The 22,007-nt window shown below is 40.4% G+C and overlaps 1 protein-coding gene across 1 annotated transcript in view; it reads right to left on the bottom strand.

Annotated features, from left to right (window-relative positions):
* LOC145441344 (uncharacterized) overlaps window positions 1-12,832 on the bottom strand; it is a 147,391-nt gene extending 134,559 nt beyond the window's left edge. The window contains exons 1-4 of the mRNA XM_080319192.1: window positions 12,316-12,832; window positions 11,785-11,883; window positions 11,290-11,355; window positions 763-1,901 (exon numbers count right to left, since the gene is read on the bottom strand). Of these exons, the coding sequence (XP_080175318.1) occupies window positions 763-1,901; window positions 11,290-11,355; window positions 11,785-11,883; window positions 12,316-12,382 (1,371 nt within the window). The 5' untranslated portion in view covers window positions 12,383-12,832. The remainder of the gene's footprint in view (window positions 1-762; window positions 1,902-11,289; window positions 11,356-11,784; window positions 11,884-12,315) is intronic.
* Between the last annotated feature and the right edge of the window lie 9,175 nt (window positions 12,833-22,007).

Raw genomic sequence — 22,007 nt, 5'->3', positions numbered from 1 at the left:
TGCTATTAGATCAGGGGTGGGCAGCCTGCGGCCGTACAAGGGAATTTGAGCGGCCGTCGACGCCTAATTCATCTCTCGCATTTTCGAGAGATTTTAATTAATCTTGAAATTTTCTTCGCCCTCCGCGCAATTCAACAAGACTTCATTTTTCGATTTTAATACAGTAGCGCCCTTCTTAATCTGAGCCGGAATGGGAATTGGCAAGAAATAACAATTCGTTCGCGGCCCTGAAAAATTTTCGCGCTCCGCGGGACAATATGCACCGCCCGGCAACTATTCATAACATTGCCACTCCCGATTTCGGTGCGTACAATAGGCCATTGTGAAAAGTAGAATAGTCCGGAGTTCACCGGGAATGGATATTGCGTCCAGATCGTTCATTGCTGCTATGCCCTGGAATGCGGCCTCACGCTACATAGGCATTCGAAATGCGGCCATGATTATCAAAAACGTTGCCCACCTTTGTATTAGATGATGTGCTCTTTTTGACATGACGATAAATGCAAGGGGGGTCAGGGGGGCGCGATTTTTTGGCCATCTCCAAGGGGGGCGCGAGTCACAAAAGGTTGAGAACCACTGATCTAGACCATCTTAATATCAGTTTAGAGTGCCAGCATTTAGATCGGATTGGTAACATGACGATTCGCGCGCATTTTTTCACTTTTAAAACGAGGGGCGTGTCTAAAAAAGTTTGAGATACGGTGGCCTAATCAATAATAAATAATTGGATTTATTGCAACAAAATACATCAACTTCGCTAACCTGCATTGTTTGATGGGAGAAGGAAAATACATCGTCAAACGAGTTGGCGACATCCTGATCTTTTTCCGGATTTGCTCCAGCAGACAAGAAGTCAGTGAGATCTTTTGGGTTGATTACCAGGTTTTCTAAGTACCGGCGCGAAAACACAAATATATTGTCCAATGTTGCATGGTAGGCGAGTCTCGTAACGTCGTCATACTTCTCAGAGGACAGGCGGAAGAAATTTCGTAAAAATGCTGACATGAGGCCGGAAATACTATCTGGCAAGTTTTCAGAATTTGTTTTGAATATTTTCATGGTATACTTTAGAAACATAGGATTTCTACATAAATTTAATAATTTCAGGGAAGTATTCAGGAGTTGATCTATCATCATACCGCCATCAACAGAGTGCGCTTGTGCTGCCAACTTGAGATTTTCGTCGTCAAATCCTCTCATGCCGACTACTTTGTTTGGTTTCTGTTCGGCAGTCAAGTTCCAGTAAATATTCCACCGCGACGTGGTCAATATGCGTGCGCCTCTCCATATGTTTCCGCCCATGATTCTAGCGATGATTTTAGTGACTCTTGAATTAGTTAGTTCGCAGGTACTTTGGGAAGTATTCACAACAATGTTATCTAAGCATTGATCAAGGCCGTCAATTGTCAATAATACTTTGTCTGAATTCTCATTTAACCAGTTTGCTCCAGCACGTCTCTCGTTTACAGTCAATTCAGTCATAGGATCATAAGCGATTTGTTCGGTAAATAGGAGATCAAAGACGTTTGCGGTACTATGGTTATGAAGTTGGGCTGCCTGGATGTAATGAACAAGTTGTACACTACGAAGCGTCTCAACATTTCCATCAGCTACAGCCAAGCAATATATTCCCGAAATGGTTGATTTTCCAGCCCCTGCTTCTCCGAGTATCATAACATGCCTGGGAGATTTACCTTTCATGGGATCATGAAATTGGTCATGAGAGATTGGTTGAACGTCACGACCAAATACAGTTTTGCTAGCACCATGAGTTGCATTTGTGAAGTTGGCGTCGTTGGCGGTCTGCATATCGATCACCATTGTTGTGGGACGAGCGGGCATTTTGATTTCTCCAACTTCGTTACGAAGATGTTGCTTGGTCTTTGCTAGAAATGCCATTTCTGAAAACATAATCGGAAATTACATGATCACATCGAATCGAAATATTTTATGTTAATGCTATGTAAACATAAACACAGTCGTAGAGTTTTCTATAGGTATTGCATGAAAAGAAAAAGAAACAAAAAGTTTTTAATCAGTCCAGGAACAGCATCCTCACATCAACCCAACGTATGCATGAAGATTAGGGATGATGTTCAAATACGGGATAAAATTATTATGTTTGCTATATCAAGGCTGCACACCAAATTTGGCTCAATTCCAACCGGTAGAAAGGAGGTTCTTGCTATAAAAAGTTTTGAATTTATTATATAAAAAATTGTTATGTTCGTGCATTTACGTTTTAGTGTCGTGCAACTCTTTCTTTCTATAGGATTAGTAATTACCGCCAATCATTATTTCCTCGTGTGTCGTGCTTGTATTTATATCCTGTGTTCTGTTGCCTCGTTGTCTTTTCATTTAACTGCACTCTGGATCGTGTCGCTGCCTTAAAGTTATTATGCTGATAATATACTGATTCTGTATTGCAACCTCGTCGCATTGAGTTATTGTTCAAACAAGATCAAGAACATAACAATTGGTGTCAGAAGTCGGATTCACAGTTATTTCTGCGACGAATATATATTATGGAATCGGGTATTTTGAAAATTCTTGAGAAGCAGCAAGAGATTATGGCGCAACAACAAGCGAAGCAGCAAGAGATGATGGTGCAACAACAAGCAAAGCATGACGAAGCAATGGCAAAAGTCATGACAGAAATGGCACAGTTAACGCAGAGGTTGAGTCCCGGTGCGTCAACATCTGAAGCTACCGCTCCCAAGTTTGATTCGTTTGTAAAATCGAAGGAGAAATGGGACCAATATCTGCAACGATTCAACCACCACCTTGCAATTTACGGCATTTCCAACATGGAGAGGAAAAGAGCGTGTCTACTCTCATGGGTCGGACCTGAAACGTACTCGCTCCTACGTAATTTGTTTGGTGCTGCTGATGTGAGTGCACAATCCTTCGACGTGTTGACTGAGAAGTTGTCTACGCACTTCAAAGACTCCATTTATGTGCAAGCAGCCAGGTACGAATTTTACAACTGTAAAATGCAACGGGGACAATCGTACGCCTGCTGGATCGCTACTCTACGCGGAATCTCCAAGGATTGCAACTTCACATGCTCAAGAGAAGGCTGTGATCAGAGCTACGTTGATGAGCTAATGCGCGATCTCATCATTATAGAAACGCCGCACGCGGATGTGAGACGGCATTGTCTAACACAAACCAATCCATTCCTCGACGACGTTCTCAAAGTAGCCGCAACACTCGTGAGAATGCTGGAAACTGATAGGGTTATCCGAGGCGAAAGTAGCGGTAAAGATACTTCCATCGTCGACAAAATGACTGGAAGCTATCAGAAGGGGAAAAAACTTTCCAAATCCAACCAAGGCAACTTCCCAGAAAGACCGAAATCCTGCAGCCGCTGTTTCATCGATCACCAGAGAAAAGACTGTCAATATCGACATGCAGTATGTCAGAAATGTGGTCGTAAAGGTCATATCAAACCTGTGTGCATGTCTACCAAACCTAGTATCACGCAACAGGTCACATCCGTCAATTTCTGCTCAGTGCCACTCCTCTCCTTCGACATCGACCAACTATATCAGTGGTTCCCAACGGGGGAGGAATTCCCCCCTTGGGGGGAATTTTGCAATTTTTAGGGAGGAATTCCACTTTAGAATTGTAACGGATTTCCCGAATTTTTCATGTCCGAACTGTCATGTATTCAACCAGTTATATTCGAACGCATGCTCCTTATGCCTGTTTTTTGTTTGCTGAAAGTATGTTCAAATGCTATTTGAAATCTCTTTTTCACATACCAATCCCCCCTTTCTCAAACTAGTTCAGATTTTCTGCAATTTTGTAGGCCAGCGACGGCCTCTCAATCAAATGTATCCTAAGCGAGCAAATGGCGTGCCGAATCTATCACAACAAGGCCTCTGGTGAAAATATATATTTTATATTTCCAAGTCAACATTTTCAGACAGTGACAAAATATTTCAACGTCATCGATTCAAGTCAAAGAGATCGCTAGCCTTGCTTTATTTTTAGTGAACAGCAACCTGATCGAAAAAAAAAATGTTAAACTCGGTGCAATGATGCCGAAACGTAATGGATGTCCTAATTTCCAAGGAGTTCCAGCAGGGAATCTGAACACGTGTACGTTAAGTATCAATGCTGTAACCAAGTCCCGAGGCTCTGAGTCACAAATTATTCTCACTTACATAATTTTGACTCGAGTCAATTCGAATCACTTTCAATTCACCATTGAGTCAAGTCTGAGTCCAAGTCACCGAGCACGGGGTAGAGTCCGAGTCATGGTATTATGACTCAAGTCCGAGTCCAAGTCACACTCAAGTCAACACTGTTTGGTGATATTGAATGATTTGGATTTGTGATACACTAATTTTCCACACTTTGAGCAGTTTCTTGTCGCAGTGTCAACTGTCAAGTACCAAGATCACTAGACGAAATTCCGATTGGGTTGTCACTTTACTGTTCTTCGAAATTACAATGAAATGTCGGTCTTGGCCGTCTTGTAGTCTCGAGTCATATGGCTTGGTTTGAGTCATGCACAATGACTCGAGTCCAAGTCGAGTCAATACCCAGATTGTCTCGGGTCGAGTCGAGTCGTTTCCGTATTTTGAGAAAATGACTCGAGTCAAGTCAAGTCATCAGAAAATGGTGACTCGAGTCAGACTCGAGTCTGGTCAACTCTGCCATATGTGAAAGTACCAATATTATTGGCCAAATGCATACGCAAGCGATTGGTACATGGTAAGCCGAAAACACAAATGGAAGTGTGGGGGTCTGTCGAGTCAAGCCTCCAGAATTTGTTTGATTGGGACCACGACCATTGTTGTTGGAGGTCTGTAAAGTGTTATTACAGCACTGCTAGAAACAAACACTAGGTACAGCCCGTCTTATTCTCTCAATCAACAGGTGTTTGCGCGGTAAAATCATCTTTTTTAATCATCGGGCAGATTTATTCTAAGGGGGGAATTTTGGCTTAAATTTCGGCCAAGGGAGGCACGAGATGAAAAAGGTTGGGAACCACTGAACTATATCGACGCGTAGGAAACCAGCTCTGGATCAACTCCAGCATCAACGGCATTCCGTTGCCGACACAGTGGGACACTGGTGCACCCTCCGCCATGGTGGGATTGACTGGGTACAAAACATTGGGCTCTCCGAAACTCTCAGCATACCATTTCTCTTTCGTAGCGTATGGCGACAAGCCACTGAAAGTGAAAGGTATTTGCACTGTAACAGTGCAGGTGGGTTCTGAAGTTCGAGTTGGCTTAAAATTGGTAGTTCTCGACGAACACCGTGGGAAAAACATTTTTGGTCTCGATTGGAGCGATGCTTTCTCCATGACCGCTTGCTTTCTCCATGACCGCTAAGGGAACGTCTGCTTTGGATGCAATTTCCTCGCAGATGGTCAAATCGCAATCATGTAATACTATTGACATTTCTGATTCGAACGACAAATTGGTATCTTTTCAGTCCAAATTTCCCTCCGTTTTCTCTAATGTATTAGGACGATGCACCAAGACAAAGGTGACAATTCACTTGAAACCTAATGCCAAGCCCGTATTCAACAAGCCGCGCCCTTTGCCTTTCGCAAGGCAAATCGCTGTTCAAACCGAATTGGATAGATTAGTCAATCAAGGTATCCTCGAACCAATCAATTACAGTGATTGGGCAGCACCAATTGTTGCCGTCACTAAATCAAATGGATCAGTACGCATTTGTGGTGACTTCAAAGCATTGAATCAAAAAATTCAGATAGATCAACATCCCCTGCCCTCCTTGGGTGAAATTCTTAACAAGTTACAGGGTGGTTGTATATTCACGAAAATTGATCTTGCCGATGCTTATTTTCAGCTAGAATTAGATGATGATGCGACGAATTTGTGTGTCATCAACACGCAATTCGGTCTATTCCGTTATCGCCGCATGTGTTTCGGAGTCGCATCTAGTCCCGCAAATTTTCAACGCTGTATTGATGCCATGATCGCCGGCTTACCTGGTGTTGCTAATTTTATCGATGACATAATCGTTACTGGCATTGATGAACGCGATCATTTTCGCAAATTATCGCTACATTTTGAGCGCCTCACCGAATATGGTTTCACCGTCAACTTCGCGAAATGTGAATTTTTCAAAAGTAGTATCGAGTATCTTGGTCACATAATCGACAAGGACGGCAAACGCCCGTCTCACAAATCCGTTGAAGCAATCAAACAGTTGCCTAAACCTCAGGATGTTCGCCAGCTACAGGCATTCCTGGGCAAAGTCAATTATTATCGCGCGTTTATTCCTAATTTTACGAATAAAGCCGCTTCGTTATATCGCCTTCTTCAAAAAGACGCGAAATTCATTTGGAATACGGACTGTGACGCAGCTTTTCGCATTCTCAAAAACGTTATCGACGCTACGCAGTTAGCTCATTATGATATAAACAATCAGCTCATTTTGTCAACTGATGCTTCTCAATTCGGAATCGGCGCTGTCCTCTTAATCGAGCACAATGGCGAAGAGAGACCCATCGCGCACGCATCGAAAACACTTTCCGATTCGCAAAAATCCTACTCTCAAATAGAGAAGGAAGCTCTGTCAATCATTTACGGAGTCACTAAATTTCGTCAATTCTTGTATGGCCGAAAATTTACGCTCGTAACGGACCACAAACCGCTTTTAGCTATTTTCTCGCCGGACAAGAAAATTCCCGTGATTACAGCGCAACGCTTACAGCGATGAGCACTAACGCTCATGGCTTACCAATATGACATTCGCTATAAACCGACTAATCAGGACGGAAACGCCGACGGTTTATCTCGCCTACCAAAGGGTCCAGACCCTGAGTTTGACGAATTGGAAATTCGTGAAAACGCGGAGATCGTTCACGCTATTAATATGGCATTCGATGGCTTACCGTTAACTCGCAATGAAATTCGCGACGCGACGCTGAAGGACAAAACCATGAAACTAGCAAAATTATCTGTCACTCATAGTAATTGGAATCCAAAGACGCATATTGATGATTTTTCTTGGTTTTCTACTCGCAAACATTCGCTTTCTCTGCACGAAGACATAGTCATGCTCAATATTTATGGTTTTCAGCACGTAGTAATTCCGCAGTCACTTCGCTCGCGAGTCTTATCATTATTGCACGAAGGACATTGGGGTATCGCGAAAATGAAGCAGATGGTTCGACGTTACATCGCATGGCCTTCCATTAATCGCGACATTGAAAATCTCGTTAAGAGTTGCGACGCTTGCCGTAAGGTAATGAAAGCGCCTGATCGTCAGTATCGCGAATGGCCAAAAACTTCTGAAAGCTTTGAACGGATTCACTTGGACTACGCAGGTCCAATAAACTATAAAATGTTTCTTGTCATCGTCGATGCGCATTCGAAATATCCTTTCGTTAAAGTAATGAATGTCGGTTCTACTACAACCTCGTGTGTGGTCAACGCTTTGAGGGAAGTCTTCTCTATCGAAGGCTTGCCCATAACAATTGTCACGGATGGCGGGCCGTAATTCACATCGAATGAATTCGATACCATTTGTTCTAATTTGGCAATCAGCTTTATCGTATCACCGTCTTTTCACCCTGACTCGAACGGGGAAGCGGAGCGATTCGTCCAGACTTTGAAAGCTGGATTGATAAAAAATTGCGACGGGGGAAAAGATCTCAACTTCGCGACCCAAACGCTTCTCGCTACGTACCAATGTGCACCGCACCCGGGCATAGACTGGAAAACGCCTGCCGAGATTTTACATGGTCGGCAGTCACGCAATTTGTTAAGTTTGTGCTCGCCCTTCGATAAATCGAAACCCGTTACGCCTAGACAATCAGTCACTCATTTCGAGATTGCTTCCTCGGTTTACGCTCGCAGTTACCGAAGAGGACCAAAGTGGGTTGCTGGCGTGGTGACGGAAATACTGGGGCGTGTTGTGTACATGATAAAAACGGATCATGGGTATTGGAGGAGGCACAAAAACCAACTCCAACCACGCTTGATTTCAGCTGGCCATAATAATACAGCTACACAGGAAGTTGCTCAGCCTCCGCAGTCGCAAGCTGAGCAACCATTGGTTAGGAACAGGGCACAAGGTCCTGCATCTAATCCTTCTCATACGTCGGGTAGACGTTATCCTCTTAGGGACAGAAAGCCAACCGATTTCTACATACCTACGTGAATGTGGGCAACCCTCTCAACTTATAGGGGAGGACTGTTATGTTCGTGCATTTACGTTTTAGTGTCGTGCAACTCTTTCTTTCTATAGGATTAGTAATTACCGCCAATCATTATTTCCTCGTGTGTCGTGCTTGTATTTATATCCTGTGTTCTATTGTCTCGTGGTCTTTTCATTTAACTGCACTCTGGATCGTGTCGCTGCCTTAAAGTTATTCTGCTGGTAATATACTGATTCTGTATTGCAACCTCGTCGCATTGAGTTATTGTTCAAACAAGATCAAGAACATAACAAAAATAAATATAAAAAAATTCAAATTTTCTCCCGACCACATAAAATTGTTAGGCTCTCAGTAGAGATGATGCACACGAAGTTTGGTTCAATTCAAACCAGTAGAATTTGTTGTACATCACTTCTACTGACAGACTAACAATTTTATGAAATTGACAGAAAAATTTTGAAAGTTTATTTTCATATTTTAATAATAAATTGAAAACTTTCAACTGCAAGAATCTCGCTTTTACTGGTGGAAATTGAGACAAATTTGGCGTGCATCGTTGTTTTAACCGACCTAGCACTTTAATGACATAGGCAGTGAAATCTGAATGAAAGTTTTTTTTTTTTGGGGGGGGGGGGGGGGATACTGAACAAAATGAATTCGGTATCGCTCTAATGTTTAAAACATGTCCAGTATTTTCCCTGACATAGCCTGACATTAGGTCGATCGTATATGGACATCGCTAGATTCTATAGTCGACATAATAGATTGGACTCCAAAGTCGTTAGTAGGATAGCCTACATTGAGAAGTTGTTAACTGATTTGATCCCATCACGACTGTTGGAAATTGGGCGGGTCAACATCACATCGACTGCACTTCTGAATTTTTTCGTCAAGAAAAATAGTCTACTAATTTATATGATGGGTACATTGAGGGTGATAAATGTTAATTATCACGGCTACTCTGAACGGCCCAGAACGTGGGTAACATGTCATACGAAGCTAATAGCAATCAGTCCGCGGCTTGAAAGAATTAGTAAGTAATGACGCAGGGACAAGCAAGGTGACGTATCTACTGCCCCATCGTTTCTAGATAAGCAAAAAATAATAATGAGCACATTCCACGATTGTTCGAATGTGCAAGACTTATTTGCATTTTATGGATGACTTATTTTAAACATCAATACTAAAGAGGCCATAGATTTGCCAAGCCTTGCATGTGATGGCGCAATTCAACAACATAGGCTATACCGCATGGGCAATCGGGCCTGTTCCTGTTGTCATAGTATAATTGCGGAATCCATACTCTTTATATTCCCCGATTTTATTCTATTATTATTATAGAACATGGAAACCTGGTAAATAATTCAGACAGCCATAAGCATCACGTGTTTTCATCACAAGTTGCTTATAAGTATTCTATATGACGCCCTGACCTAACTGCGTGGTATTAATCCATGTCATCGTCATATCAATGACGAAATTCCATATACCAACAAGGTAGGAACATCAAAACCCCTTCAAGAGTTCAAACGAAATTTATTTATATACAGGTGCTAGGTGATGACACATTTCAAGACAGACACGGTTGCACTGATTTGAAACTTTAAAATCCGATATTATGTGCATCACAGTGAAATAATCTGCTAGGTGTTGACGACTTCGTGAACTGGCGGTGGGTATATATCGTGAAGTTAGGGAGTCCGACAACTATTTCACAGCTGCTATGTAGCTTCAATGTCTATGCTATACCCACTTTCACTGCAGACTGAATATAGTATCTTCTTACGAATGCGTTATCAGTAGGGCCATTTTTATATGACCTTAAAAAATCAATTATATGACTTTATTTTATGGAAAATATGACTTTATATGACTTTATGTGAAAATGGTGTATTTTTACATGTAACCAACGTCACTCATGGAACTGACGAGTAAAACATACGCAACATAGCAGTATTACGTATCCATTTTTTATTTTAAACCACTGTTGTAGTACAGTTTCATGTTGTGTGGAATGTTGGAGTCCTTAAAGTGACAATTTGGACGTAAAATGACTTTAGTAAGGAAAATGAGCGCTCCACAGACGCTAATGTGGGTTGACACTTTTGCAGTTTTGCATACAGCGCTGGTGAAATATCTTGCCTTTGTAGCTCCATAATTTGTTTCACATCGTTTTTGTCTACTCGCTTCTTAATGTAATTTTTGAGCTCAAGCGGATCTTTTCTGAAATCAAGAGCATTTAGATCAGCATTAGCCTCTCTGATGGTGTACGTACAACTTTCCATTTTCTGTATCAAGTTTGAAATATTGTTGTAGTGGAGGCATATTTCGGTGACCTATTCTTCAAATATTTATTATCGTGGTGCCCATCGCTAATACTATTTTATTCAAATCCAAATATATTTGTATATAACTAGACCAAGATAGAGCTTTCTAGCCTGCCTACCCACTGACTGAACTTCAAATGACGTCCTACTTCCGTGCACAGAAGTATAACAGATTGTGTAGCATCACAATGCAATGTGCGACCTCATAATGCAATGTGTCACCTCATAGGTCTCTGGCTGTAATATGATGTAGGCTAACCTTACAGCTTGACTTCGTTCAATCAGAAATGGCCCTACTTTCTTAGTGCTTAATTGCTTCACCGCCTAAATTGGCACTTTTTATTTAAAGTATACAACAATATGACTTTATAACTCAAATATGACCTAACCAGGAAAATATGACTTTATATGACTTTATAACTTTCTAAATATACCCCATAGGGACGTGGTTTTCGCGTTAAAATTGATTTCACGACTTACTGATGCATAGAAAAAAATATGACTTTAATGACTTTAAATGGCCCTAGTTATCAGTACTAACGCGACAAGTAACGATGCCTCCGATGAATCAGCCAGCTGAATTTTTAGGCTTTATATATTTGTTAGTCTTATTTTATGGGAGTCTTTATCTCCAATGAGGTATTTGCTCCCATGCCATTGGTGAGAAGTCACTGAACTCTAAAGCGAACTTGGTGCAACTCGCGCAATTCCCGGCTTTTCGTATAACCAATATCGTTTGATACGAATTATATATTCTATCCACATTGAACACCATAAAACCCAATGGAATGTTTTAGAGTAACTTACGTGCTTCCAGTCTTATCTGTTGTTGCTCCGACTTGTTTCCAGGACTGCCTGGTGCAACAGGTATCTCTGTTACAAAAAAGTATTGCATTTTAAAATGCTGAAATTGTTTCTACTTTGTATTGTTCATTTTTTCAGAAATAAGCTAATTTCATGTGCGCAACATCACTATTTCTCACTAACTGAAACAGCTTCGGCGATTGCAACAGCATTCCATCAAGGGAGAATCACCGAATATGTATTGTATAGGGTTGCATTCGAAACAAACGGTGTTTTGAAACAACGGCCTTTAAAATAATGGTGTTTTTTTAGGTGTGACATTATTCCATAATTCTGTAAATTCATTCCGGAAGAATTCCGCATATTGATCTGAATAGCTGCAGGGGCATTTCGTATGAATTCAAGCGTCCGGGCAGGAATTTGGCAGGCAGGCTCTGGGCGTTACATCCGGTTACCCCAAAAACTATGAGTACTTTGTTAACGATCACATCTGCTTACCGTTAATGACCGTCGTGTACTGGTCTCCTGCAACAACGTTCACGGTACAATTTTCAAAGTATTGAATGACCTGATCACCTTCAGCCAATAGTGCATGTCCTAAGAGGATACAAATCGTTGTGTCAGTAAGTAACAAATATTTCTCTGAACATAATTAATTGGAATCCAAAGAATCAGTAATTTCTCTATGAAGGCATCAATCCAGTATCATAATGACAGGAAATGCAACGCACGACAATTCGCGCTATGAATGATGGATGCACACCTGGCATCAATCAATGATCATCTCATCTGAAAGCGTAGATAAACAGGCAGATAAAGGCAAACTATTTCGCAGGTCGTCACTACCTGCCGATGGCCAAATCAACGATAGAGGATCCCGAATATAGCTGGTATTGTCGAGACAGTAGCATTTGGACAATGTGGAGTATTAAAGACATTTAGGATATTAATGGAGGAACGACCGCTATATGCATTCGCAATCAATTTATATTTCCTATTACGACCATATTATCAAAAATAAATGCTCACTTGCAATGCTAGGCTTCGATGATGAGCTGATTTCCTGAGCACGTGGATCGTGACCCCCTTCTGCCATTGAAACAGTTTGATATCTTTTTTGATTGTGATATTCGCTTGGTAATCAGCAACTACACTTTTAGATAGTTAGCTGTCGTGTTGATATCCGTTAAATATGTGTGGGGACAGATGTTAGCTGAGATTGCGAAATGCTGACTGTCGTCCAGACAATGAAATCTGTGCTATGGCTTTCTGATCGAATCTTTCCACTTGCAACAGATTTATCGATGTGTTATCGACGTGCGCTCTAATTGAATATTGTATAAGTCAATTATATTGTTTTATTTTTACTAAATATTGCAGTCCTTGATTCAGTAAGACGATGTAGACAAAGTGTTGCTTGCTAATGATACTTCACTACTACAAATAATGATATTGATACTGCTTTATGCAGATAAATAAAATACTTCGCTGTTACAGATTCTCGACGCGACCAAGCGATGAATATGTCATGGTTATCAGCTTATATTACGTAGGGGAGATGTGGTACCGATGGATCAAAAATTGCAAAATGATCTCTGGCCCTCAAATCTTCAGCCGAGAATAGCAGATCTTTTGCTGTCTCAACACTTCGATTCAAGCTCTACCTATCGCAGACATTTACATGAATATCCGCCTTTTCAAAAAATATTTAAAAACGTTTAAAATTTGTTGCTCGATCGTGTCATCGGTCCCCACCCGGTGGGTCCAAAGGCACACGACCATGGGACCTATGAGACATACGCTCAAAAAATCAAATTTGTTCACTTGTTTTGTTGTGTACTATAAGCTAAGCTACAGCAAATAAATGAAGAATGTTTCGTTGCGACCTTCCTGAATAAATTAGATTATATCAACTCAAATGTTGGCATAAAATCTTGCTTTGATTTACGCTAAAATTTACAAAATTATTGCCACATAAATATTACCCGCAAATCGACATTTTGACTTTCAAATACCTCGTAATAGCGATAAAACACCACAGGTAACTATGATTTACAGCCTATATATATGTAGGCGAGTTTCTGTTGTTAAGTGATTAGTTGGTCCATCTATTTTGCTTGATTTGACCATGATACCATAGGTCCCCCACCCCATAAATATTGTAATTGACTTGAATATAGTCCACTCGAGTATGGTATTGATTAAAAATATATGTGCCATTATATAGCCTGATACAAGCCCTATACTTCACATCAAAAATTATGGCGGGTTTGTTAGTCTGAAAGGTGATATAGAAAAATGCAAATGTCGATCCAAATTTACTTTACACCCCCTAAAACGTAAATCATTCGTCACAGACCCCATAACTCACGCCGGTCGATTGTTGTTGCATGTGAGGAAAGATTCTGCCGGCATGCAATTGTAGACAAATTCACGGAGTGTAATCATGGAATTATCATGGAGATTTTTCCAAGTATTTTCGGTCCCAGTGATCCATCGGTACCACATCTCCCCTACTGGGGCGTCACCTACGAACCAGGATATAATTTCACAATGGGATTATACGATGACATGTGACCTCGGAGCCGCACAGCCATCGGTGACAAGCAATATGACAACTCCGGAACATCTTTTAGCTGCGGTTCAAACGCGATGACTTGCTGTGGCAAATAGCTATTTTAAAACAATATTTCGCTCTAAAAACTTTAGTTTAAGACGACATCACATTTACAGCCGCAGCCCCTCCTTAAGTACTTTTATTCCTAAAATAGCTATCGGTTTCAGCATCTTGATTAAAATAAATGGGTCCGATAAAACCTATATCGCGAGAAGGTCTTGATCAGTCTTTACTGTTTAGCGCGAACTGTATGTATGCCGTCACCACATACCTAAGATTTCCGAAGACATCACAGTCTTCATCTCGAGCGGCAAATCACTCGGGCTATAAGAAACGAATTAGCGTCCACAGCTAAACTAAAATAATTGGGACTGCGCACAAAAATAAGGGCAGTCGCATTCCACGGGAGTATGGTCGTAATAATAAAATTACCTACCAGTATATAGTAATGAATATGTAGCTTGGCCACAATGCGTTATGTCATAATTTTGGCAGAAACATACAGAATTCTTCTGGGTTAGATCGAACTGAGAATATTTTTTGTGTTCGAACGAACGGTACATATTTCATCTTTAAATTTGCAATCTTTTGTCGTTATAATGAACTACTCTACAAGGTTCACGCTTAATTCGTAATCGAAACATACCAATCATATTTTGCTCACGCATATAAACTATGCCAGGAATCAGATTTGACGCAAATATTTATATATTGCTTTTCAATGAACTAGGAAAACGACTTATTCACTGTCCTATAGCAGAGGTCTCAAACGCGCGTCCCGCCACAGCATGTTGGAGATTCAAGTATTCACAAATATATTTAAGTGCCATATATCTATTTTGGATATAGGAACTTGAAGTTCACCCAAAAACTTCTAGTAACTCACTGGAATCTCAAAAAACCTTACTATCACATCACCTTTAAAAGCTACAATGCGATGGAAGATCAGCTATTACGTCACATTTCTAGTCAAGAGGATAAAACATGGCCCGTTGATGATTCGCGAATGAAATTTGTGATTGATCTGGTTTGGTGAAATTACTAGATTTTGGATGGACCGTGTGATTTGATAAAAATTACTCGTGTTGAGACGGGTCAAATATTAAAATAAGAGAAGGACTTGCGACTCGCAACGGTGACTTCGAAATCCTACGGACCTTATAATTTATGAAACCGTCATGTTAAATCGTAATATATAAAAAGGTCGTATAGCTTGCGTTGCGTATATAGCTATGTAATCAGGCCACTATGGCAACCATTGTAGTTGGTGACATGATGGGTGCTGTTTGCTGTATTTATCCAAGTTATTATCGGCGGCGAGTAAGGTAATAGTACACTCCACAGCAGTAAAACCAATAAATTCTTCGGCGATTGGACATTTCTGTTCCAGGGGTTCTTAACAGGGTCCGTAGACCCCATCGTGGTACGAAGCACCACATCAGGTGTACGAAGTGCATTGAGGGATTAGACCTATATGATGGGGAATATTTGTTTGGTCACTTTATTCAACTGGAAAATAGTCTTCGCACTCTGCGCGGTTCTCTGTGAATTGAATATTAGATTTTATTATAGGTACCATAAGGGTAAGATCGCTAACAAGGTTAAGAAGCAATACTATCACTATGGTCAATAATTGGCAGATGCTAAATTTATTTGAATTTGGCAATGACAGTAACAATAGTCTACTTATTTCGACACGACTGTATCAAAACCAGGATTAGGCTGCACCGCTCAAATGCTTTGATATCGGATCAATATACAGTTTAATTTCAAAATATTCTACATAAAATCGTGGCACTTCAGAGGTCGAATAGCTGCAATGTTATATCCCGACAGTTTTACGCTGTATCCATCGTCTCGGATGATGTATATAACGCATTATTCTAACCAATTATGCCTGGCACAACAACAATTTTTTAAAAGATTTAAAAATGTGCAAGGTCTCGTCAAATAAGGGTTAATTGTAAAATATTCATTGAATATCGCTATTATCGATGCCGCGGCTCGCGACGTCATCAAAAACTAGGAAATTCGCTCGCCAGCACGTTTGAGTTTAGGACCACTGATTTATAGTAACCGAAGCAATAAATTTTTATTGCATCAATGAACAACTAACTTCATGGACCCACCATAAATGAAGCTTGATCGTTTGAATGACAGTTATAGGCAATAGTCTTGCTCCAAACTCGGGGCCTACGAATTTTGAAAGGTTTTGGTTGCTAAACATCCCAGAAAATCAAAACCGAAATGACCTAATTCGGATAATGTGCGTGGAATTTTGGATTGTCAACTCCAACAAATTTATTGCTATCGGCGCTGTACTTGGAAACACCTATTCGGCGGGCTTCATATAAATGTGCAGTTAGGTCTAAACTCGTTCACAGACTTTGGGGGTCCTCCTCGCCGCAACATCCGCAAAAGTGGTGTCTTACAAAAGCCTTGCGGTGGGCCGTGCTATGAGTCGGCGGTTACGGAAAATAATGCAGTTTATTGGTCTGGTGTAAATGACGACAGCAGTCGGCAAATACCATGAATACCACAAAAACCAACACAAACTTTAGTTACAACTCATTCAATACAAAAAACGAAAAGTTGCATATGGATGCTTCTTTGGTATTAAAGAATCGACTAAAAAGTATTTTCGTTTCGGCTGCGGAGTTCATTTAATAAGTATGACTGATGGGCCTATATATTAAATCTAAAGGCAAACGAATTATAAAATTTTCGAGAAAACAATAAATTTGGTTGATATCTCAGAACGAATATATGGAAGGCAAGTTTTACCCAGTAGCACAGTAAGCTGAAGCGTATTTAATGGTACCGTAATTATGATTCTGTCGGCATTGTGCGTTCTGCATCTGCTGCATCTACATTTGCACCCAGTTCTAAAAATCGGCATGCTTGACTTTCATTCCTCTGATTAGTGTGTTTTTCCGGATGACACGTAGATTTCTTCATGTCATGGTTGCTAACGCGTGTGCGTTATCATTAAATCAGTATTTTATGTGTCGTAAACATATGTTTATTGTTTACTATATGAACATATAAATGATCAGTTTTCGCTTATCCGAATTTCACTATCGTGCGGCCCCAGAACGGACTCGGATGTTGAATGCGGCACTCAGACTGAAAAGTTTGCCAAACCCTGGCCTAAAGTAAACAGTATTATTATTCATGTTCCAATGTAGGTCATGCCGATGGATGGCCTTCCACTTGGAAATGCTTGCCATTGAACATAATAAAATAGCCGCGAAAGAATTTGAAATTTTTTTGACACTTATGGATATAACAAGTTTCATGATTACATCATACTGAACACCTTAAAGGGGCACTGCGCTCTAAAATTGATGTGGTCTCAAATTGAAGGTAAAAACGTACCAAAATTTTGGGTCGCGGCCATTCCCTTCAGAACGCCACCGTAATCGAGCTGCAATTTATTGAAATTTCTACAAGACCAGTTGCCGCGGCTGCTTAACCCGTTACATGGCACGATACCGTCACCGTCGCACTTGCTCGACGCGATTAGGCAGTCACGCAGAGAACGAATTTTAGATAGTTGTCAGCCGATGTTATGAAGGCAATGTGTCTAAAGTTCGTTCTCTGAGTGACTGCCATATCGCGTCGAGCAAGTGCGACGATGAAGACATCGTGCCATGTAACGGGTTGAGCAGCCGCGGCAGCTGGTCTTGTGAAAATTTCAATAAATTGCAGCTCCATTACGGTGGCGTTCTGAAGGAAATGGCTGCGGCCAAAAATTTTTATTCGTTTTTACCTTCATTTTGAGACCACATCAGCGCCAAGGGGCGATTTGGATTTTGAAGGGGCGGAAACGCTCAGGGTGCGAAATGGGGGGGAGGCGCTGGGCTCTGGGGGCGGTATGGCTTTGTGCAGGAGATGGCGTAAAAAGGACATCCGATTATATAGCAGAACAATAACTCTACATATTCCTGAGGCGGGATCCGCATTAACTCGAATAAGTTATATGTTTAAGTTTGATAATGCTTTTCATTGTCCCTAATGCAGCACATTCATTACGTGAGCAGGGACGAATAATTTCGTGATACAGAAAGGGTCAGGTAAGAGCCTTGTCCCAAAGGATCTTTACTACCCACTATAGCAAGAGGAGGAAACAAGTGCGTAGGTCAATTATTGTCGGGCTCATTTTCATTTTGAAATCACTTCACAATTTCCGGATCATCTTTCTATAGAAAATTATATCGCCTGCATCAGTAACTACGCGTCTGGCAGTGGTGGGATGACTCGAGTCAGTCATGACTTTTTCGTATGAATTGACTTGACTCGAGTCACTTTGCAAAAAGGACTTGACTTGACTTGACTCGGTGCTTCAAAAATGTGGATTGACTCGTGATTCGAAGCAATATTTACTGGTCAATTTCAAGTCATCAAGTAAACGGAGTCGATTATATAATTGTATCTTGTACACGTTCGGATTATTCACGATACGCCGATGTCACTTGTGAGAGCAATCAGTCATTCAGAGATGGCACGTTTCGCTGATCCTTCATTGTTACATCAAAAATAAACTGAACGTAGATTATTCTAATAGCGCCGTATCGCTGTTTATTGGGCGGCTCTGTCTGAAATTGCACAACCCTCACCCTAACAAACCTTCTTGTATGATTTAAATCGAACGAATCTAGTTTGTGAGTATATATATTTTCACGAGTGTGTAGATGGTTGGTAATATCAATTTGTTTCAACTTTTCGAGACTTCGTATTCGATCCTCTATTTTGGACGATAGTAAGAGAATATAGCATGTAGCTAATTGTCAACCTCAACTGACGTCGCGGGCCGGATTCCAATATTCAGATCACTCGCCGGCCGCACCATTCAAATGATTCCAAAATATTACCAACTCGTCTTGAATCAATAATGTCAGCGATTTGCGCCGGACGATGACTAAAAATAACAACACCGCTTTCGGGTGGTTATAATGTTGCTTATGAACATACTCGATATTTGCTACCCTGAAGGAATATTTATCAGTGGTATTTCTTACTGCAAATTCGAGAAATGTGCTCGATAAAATACACGCATTTTTCAGTATATGCTCAGAATTGCTTCGCGGGCCGGATGAAATCATTTGGCAGGACGTATATTTGACACCCTTGATGTAGCTATATACTGTTTCTGACGTATTTTATTTGCAGTTCAATGTGTGCGTGAGCGATGCGACGTCTTTTTGCATGTACATGTAACTTCATATTCGTTATTTGATACAAGATAAATGGTCAATTACTCTCTCTTCAACACAGCTACCAAAATAAAATGACTTTGAATGATTTGATTACTCATACTTCTAAAATTCAATTTGACTTGAATCGTGACTTGACTCGTGACTTGACATGACTTGACTTGTCTTGACTGGACTCGAGTCACCTCCAATAAAACGAGTGACTTGACTTGACTCGATTCACCTTCGAAAACCGATTGACTTGACTTGACTCGAGTAAAAATGTGCAAATGACTCGAGATGACTCGTGACTCGAAGGTAGTGACTTGATCCCAAAACTGGCGTCTGGTGTATTCCTAATTACAGTAGGGATGTCAGGTCAACATGCTATTCAACACATATTGCTTTAACTCAAGTAAATAGACATAACAGAAGATACTTCCAATAATGATATGCTGAATAGCTACAAAGCATGATTAAAACCGAATCGTTTCTGGGAGAAATTTTCACTGCGATGATACGGTTTCGTATTTTAATTTGACCATGATAATTACACTATAGAACTAAACTACCATTGAAATGCTGTCTCTCTTGGATAATTTATCGACTAGAGATTACGTACCGATTAAACACGACACACAACAGCTAGCATGACTCAATGTCCATTGACAAACTGGGTTTATATAACACAGTGCAGGTACTGCACAAAAATAATTATTTCGTAACTGATTGCTATCATATGTTCGTATCTCTACGATATACAGTATAGGTTTACCTACATCTATATTATACGTATATCCATAGCGCATATGCACTGCCCTCAATATTTGAAGTTTCGCGAAATACGACTATGACTATTTACACGCCTCCTATTTAAGGAATGGTGACACGAGTGTAAATACAAGAACAATGGACACAGGCTGTCGTGACGCTTTCATCTACATTTCAATTCGTCGCTATCGGAGATTAAGAGAGGAATTCTGTATATCGTTACACCAAATTATATTTGTTTTTCGTGATAGGTAAAACGGACCTGAGCAAATCTTAAAATTTTGTTACTGCCGTATGCTAAACAGTTGAGTAATCCCGGTTCATTTCCTCTGTATGGGCCTCGAAATCTCGGTTTACAGTAACTCTGCATCGAAACACATGATGCACAAGTCTACGAATATTCATGCATGTCATTTCTGTGACGTAGTTATCGCCCTTCGCAATGTCCCCATAGCTCTACGTTATAGTTTTGTATCTGAATTACTATATTATTTAGGATGATATGTAGGTTAGCTGGGATCATTTACTTTGTTACCGCTAAAATACTCATGTTGGATTTTTTAAAGTCACGATTATTGTATCATAATACTGCCGGATATGTATGCCACTCCATGCAGAACTGATTACTTAATAGAATTTTGATCCTAAAAAGTAGAAGCTATTTTCTGGATAGCGCCCAATAATTGAATGAGTGAAATTGTAACAGAATTGCGACAGAAATCATTATTTACGAATTGTTACGAATAATCCATCAACCAAGAAAAGGTCGTCACGTGAGAGTGTAGAGGTGAAGTCCGTTACTGCATTTCCAGTTCTATTACGATCTGTATCGGAGCATAAGTCCCTATCGACAATTTCAGTACGGGAAGCAGGAAAAGCGATTTTGTATGGTTCATGTGTTATTATTATTACTTTTCTTTATTGACAGTAAGAAACTGGTCAATACACACATATAATTCAGGAGCAACCTGCATCCAGAGGAAAATGGCGAGATTGGGGTATTTTTCACAATTTCAGTAATACAGTCAAATTGTTATTCCTATGCAATACATCGAGAAGTCAGATTACAGAATTGCAGTATATGAAGAATTGGCAAGGGTTACAGAGAGCGGTAGAGATGTTTGAAAATGAAAAATCGAAATAACAGAAATTCTGCTGTGCTTCACAAGTGTTATTTTAGTCCAGTGGTGCATTCAAGGCCTTCCGAAGAATATACACAGTGCCCAGTAATGTGATCTTTTGTGTCATGCCTTATCGAACGTAACCCGGAATCTGTAGGACATGTCTCATGATGTTTTTTGCTTTGTGAAACTATACCGGACGCTCCGCGCGTATGTGAACATATTTGCCTCATACATGCCTGAATTCCACTTGGGCTACATTTGAGACCGCCATAGTAAATCTTTTTTACGTGCAGCAATAAAGTGTGCATTAGCTTTGGAATGACAAGGCACTCAATACTGACTGTTTCGGAAGTAGATCGTAAACCGAAACTGTGGACCACCATGCGTTTGGTAGGTAAGAGTGCAAATAATTCCAAAATAAGAAATATCCCATGCTCATCTGGAAGTTTATGGAATAAAATGTTATTTCCTGGTAATAAATGAATGATGCCCATTTCGACGGTATTAACGCCGAACAAGTCCGTAACGACTGAATACTTATTTCTACTCTACATAGATATTTTAGGAATTGTCTACATCCTTCATGCAGCATTTTAGTCAATAAACATCGCTTACATTGAATTATAATACCGTGGTATTGACAGCATGGAGTATAGTAAGTTAAAAGAATTATTGCGACCTACATGATTAACCTTCAACTACTTTAGTCTTGGTTGTAGGGAAATGAAAGGTTTGTCGGGATCTATCCGTATATGTGTTTAATCCTTCGTATAATATTACATCAAAAGACAGAAATCAATATTTGGTGACAGGAAATTCAGTCAAAATCAGACAATTGGAAGTGACTCGACTTGAAGCATGTGTTTTAATTTGCGTGACATCAGCCTTGACATGCCTTGAAACTAGAGCATAAATACAAATTGTCGTTAGAACTGTGGCCTGCATAAACACATTACCAGCATTTTAAATAACATAAACCGCGGACGCTACGAATGTGACAAATTACAATTTTGC

The sequence above is a fragment of the Botryllus schlosseri genome, chromosome 1 (genome assembly GCF_051294905.1).
Source record: "Botryllus schlosseri isolate E-star chromosome 1, Bs_hap1, whole genome shotgun sequence".
NCBI lineage: Eukaryota > Metazoa > Chordata > Ascidiacea > Stolidobranchia > Styelidae > Botryllus > Botryllus schlosseri.
Note: the sequence above shows the minus strand (reverse complement) of the source record. Positions and strands in the feature narration are given on the sequence as shown.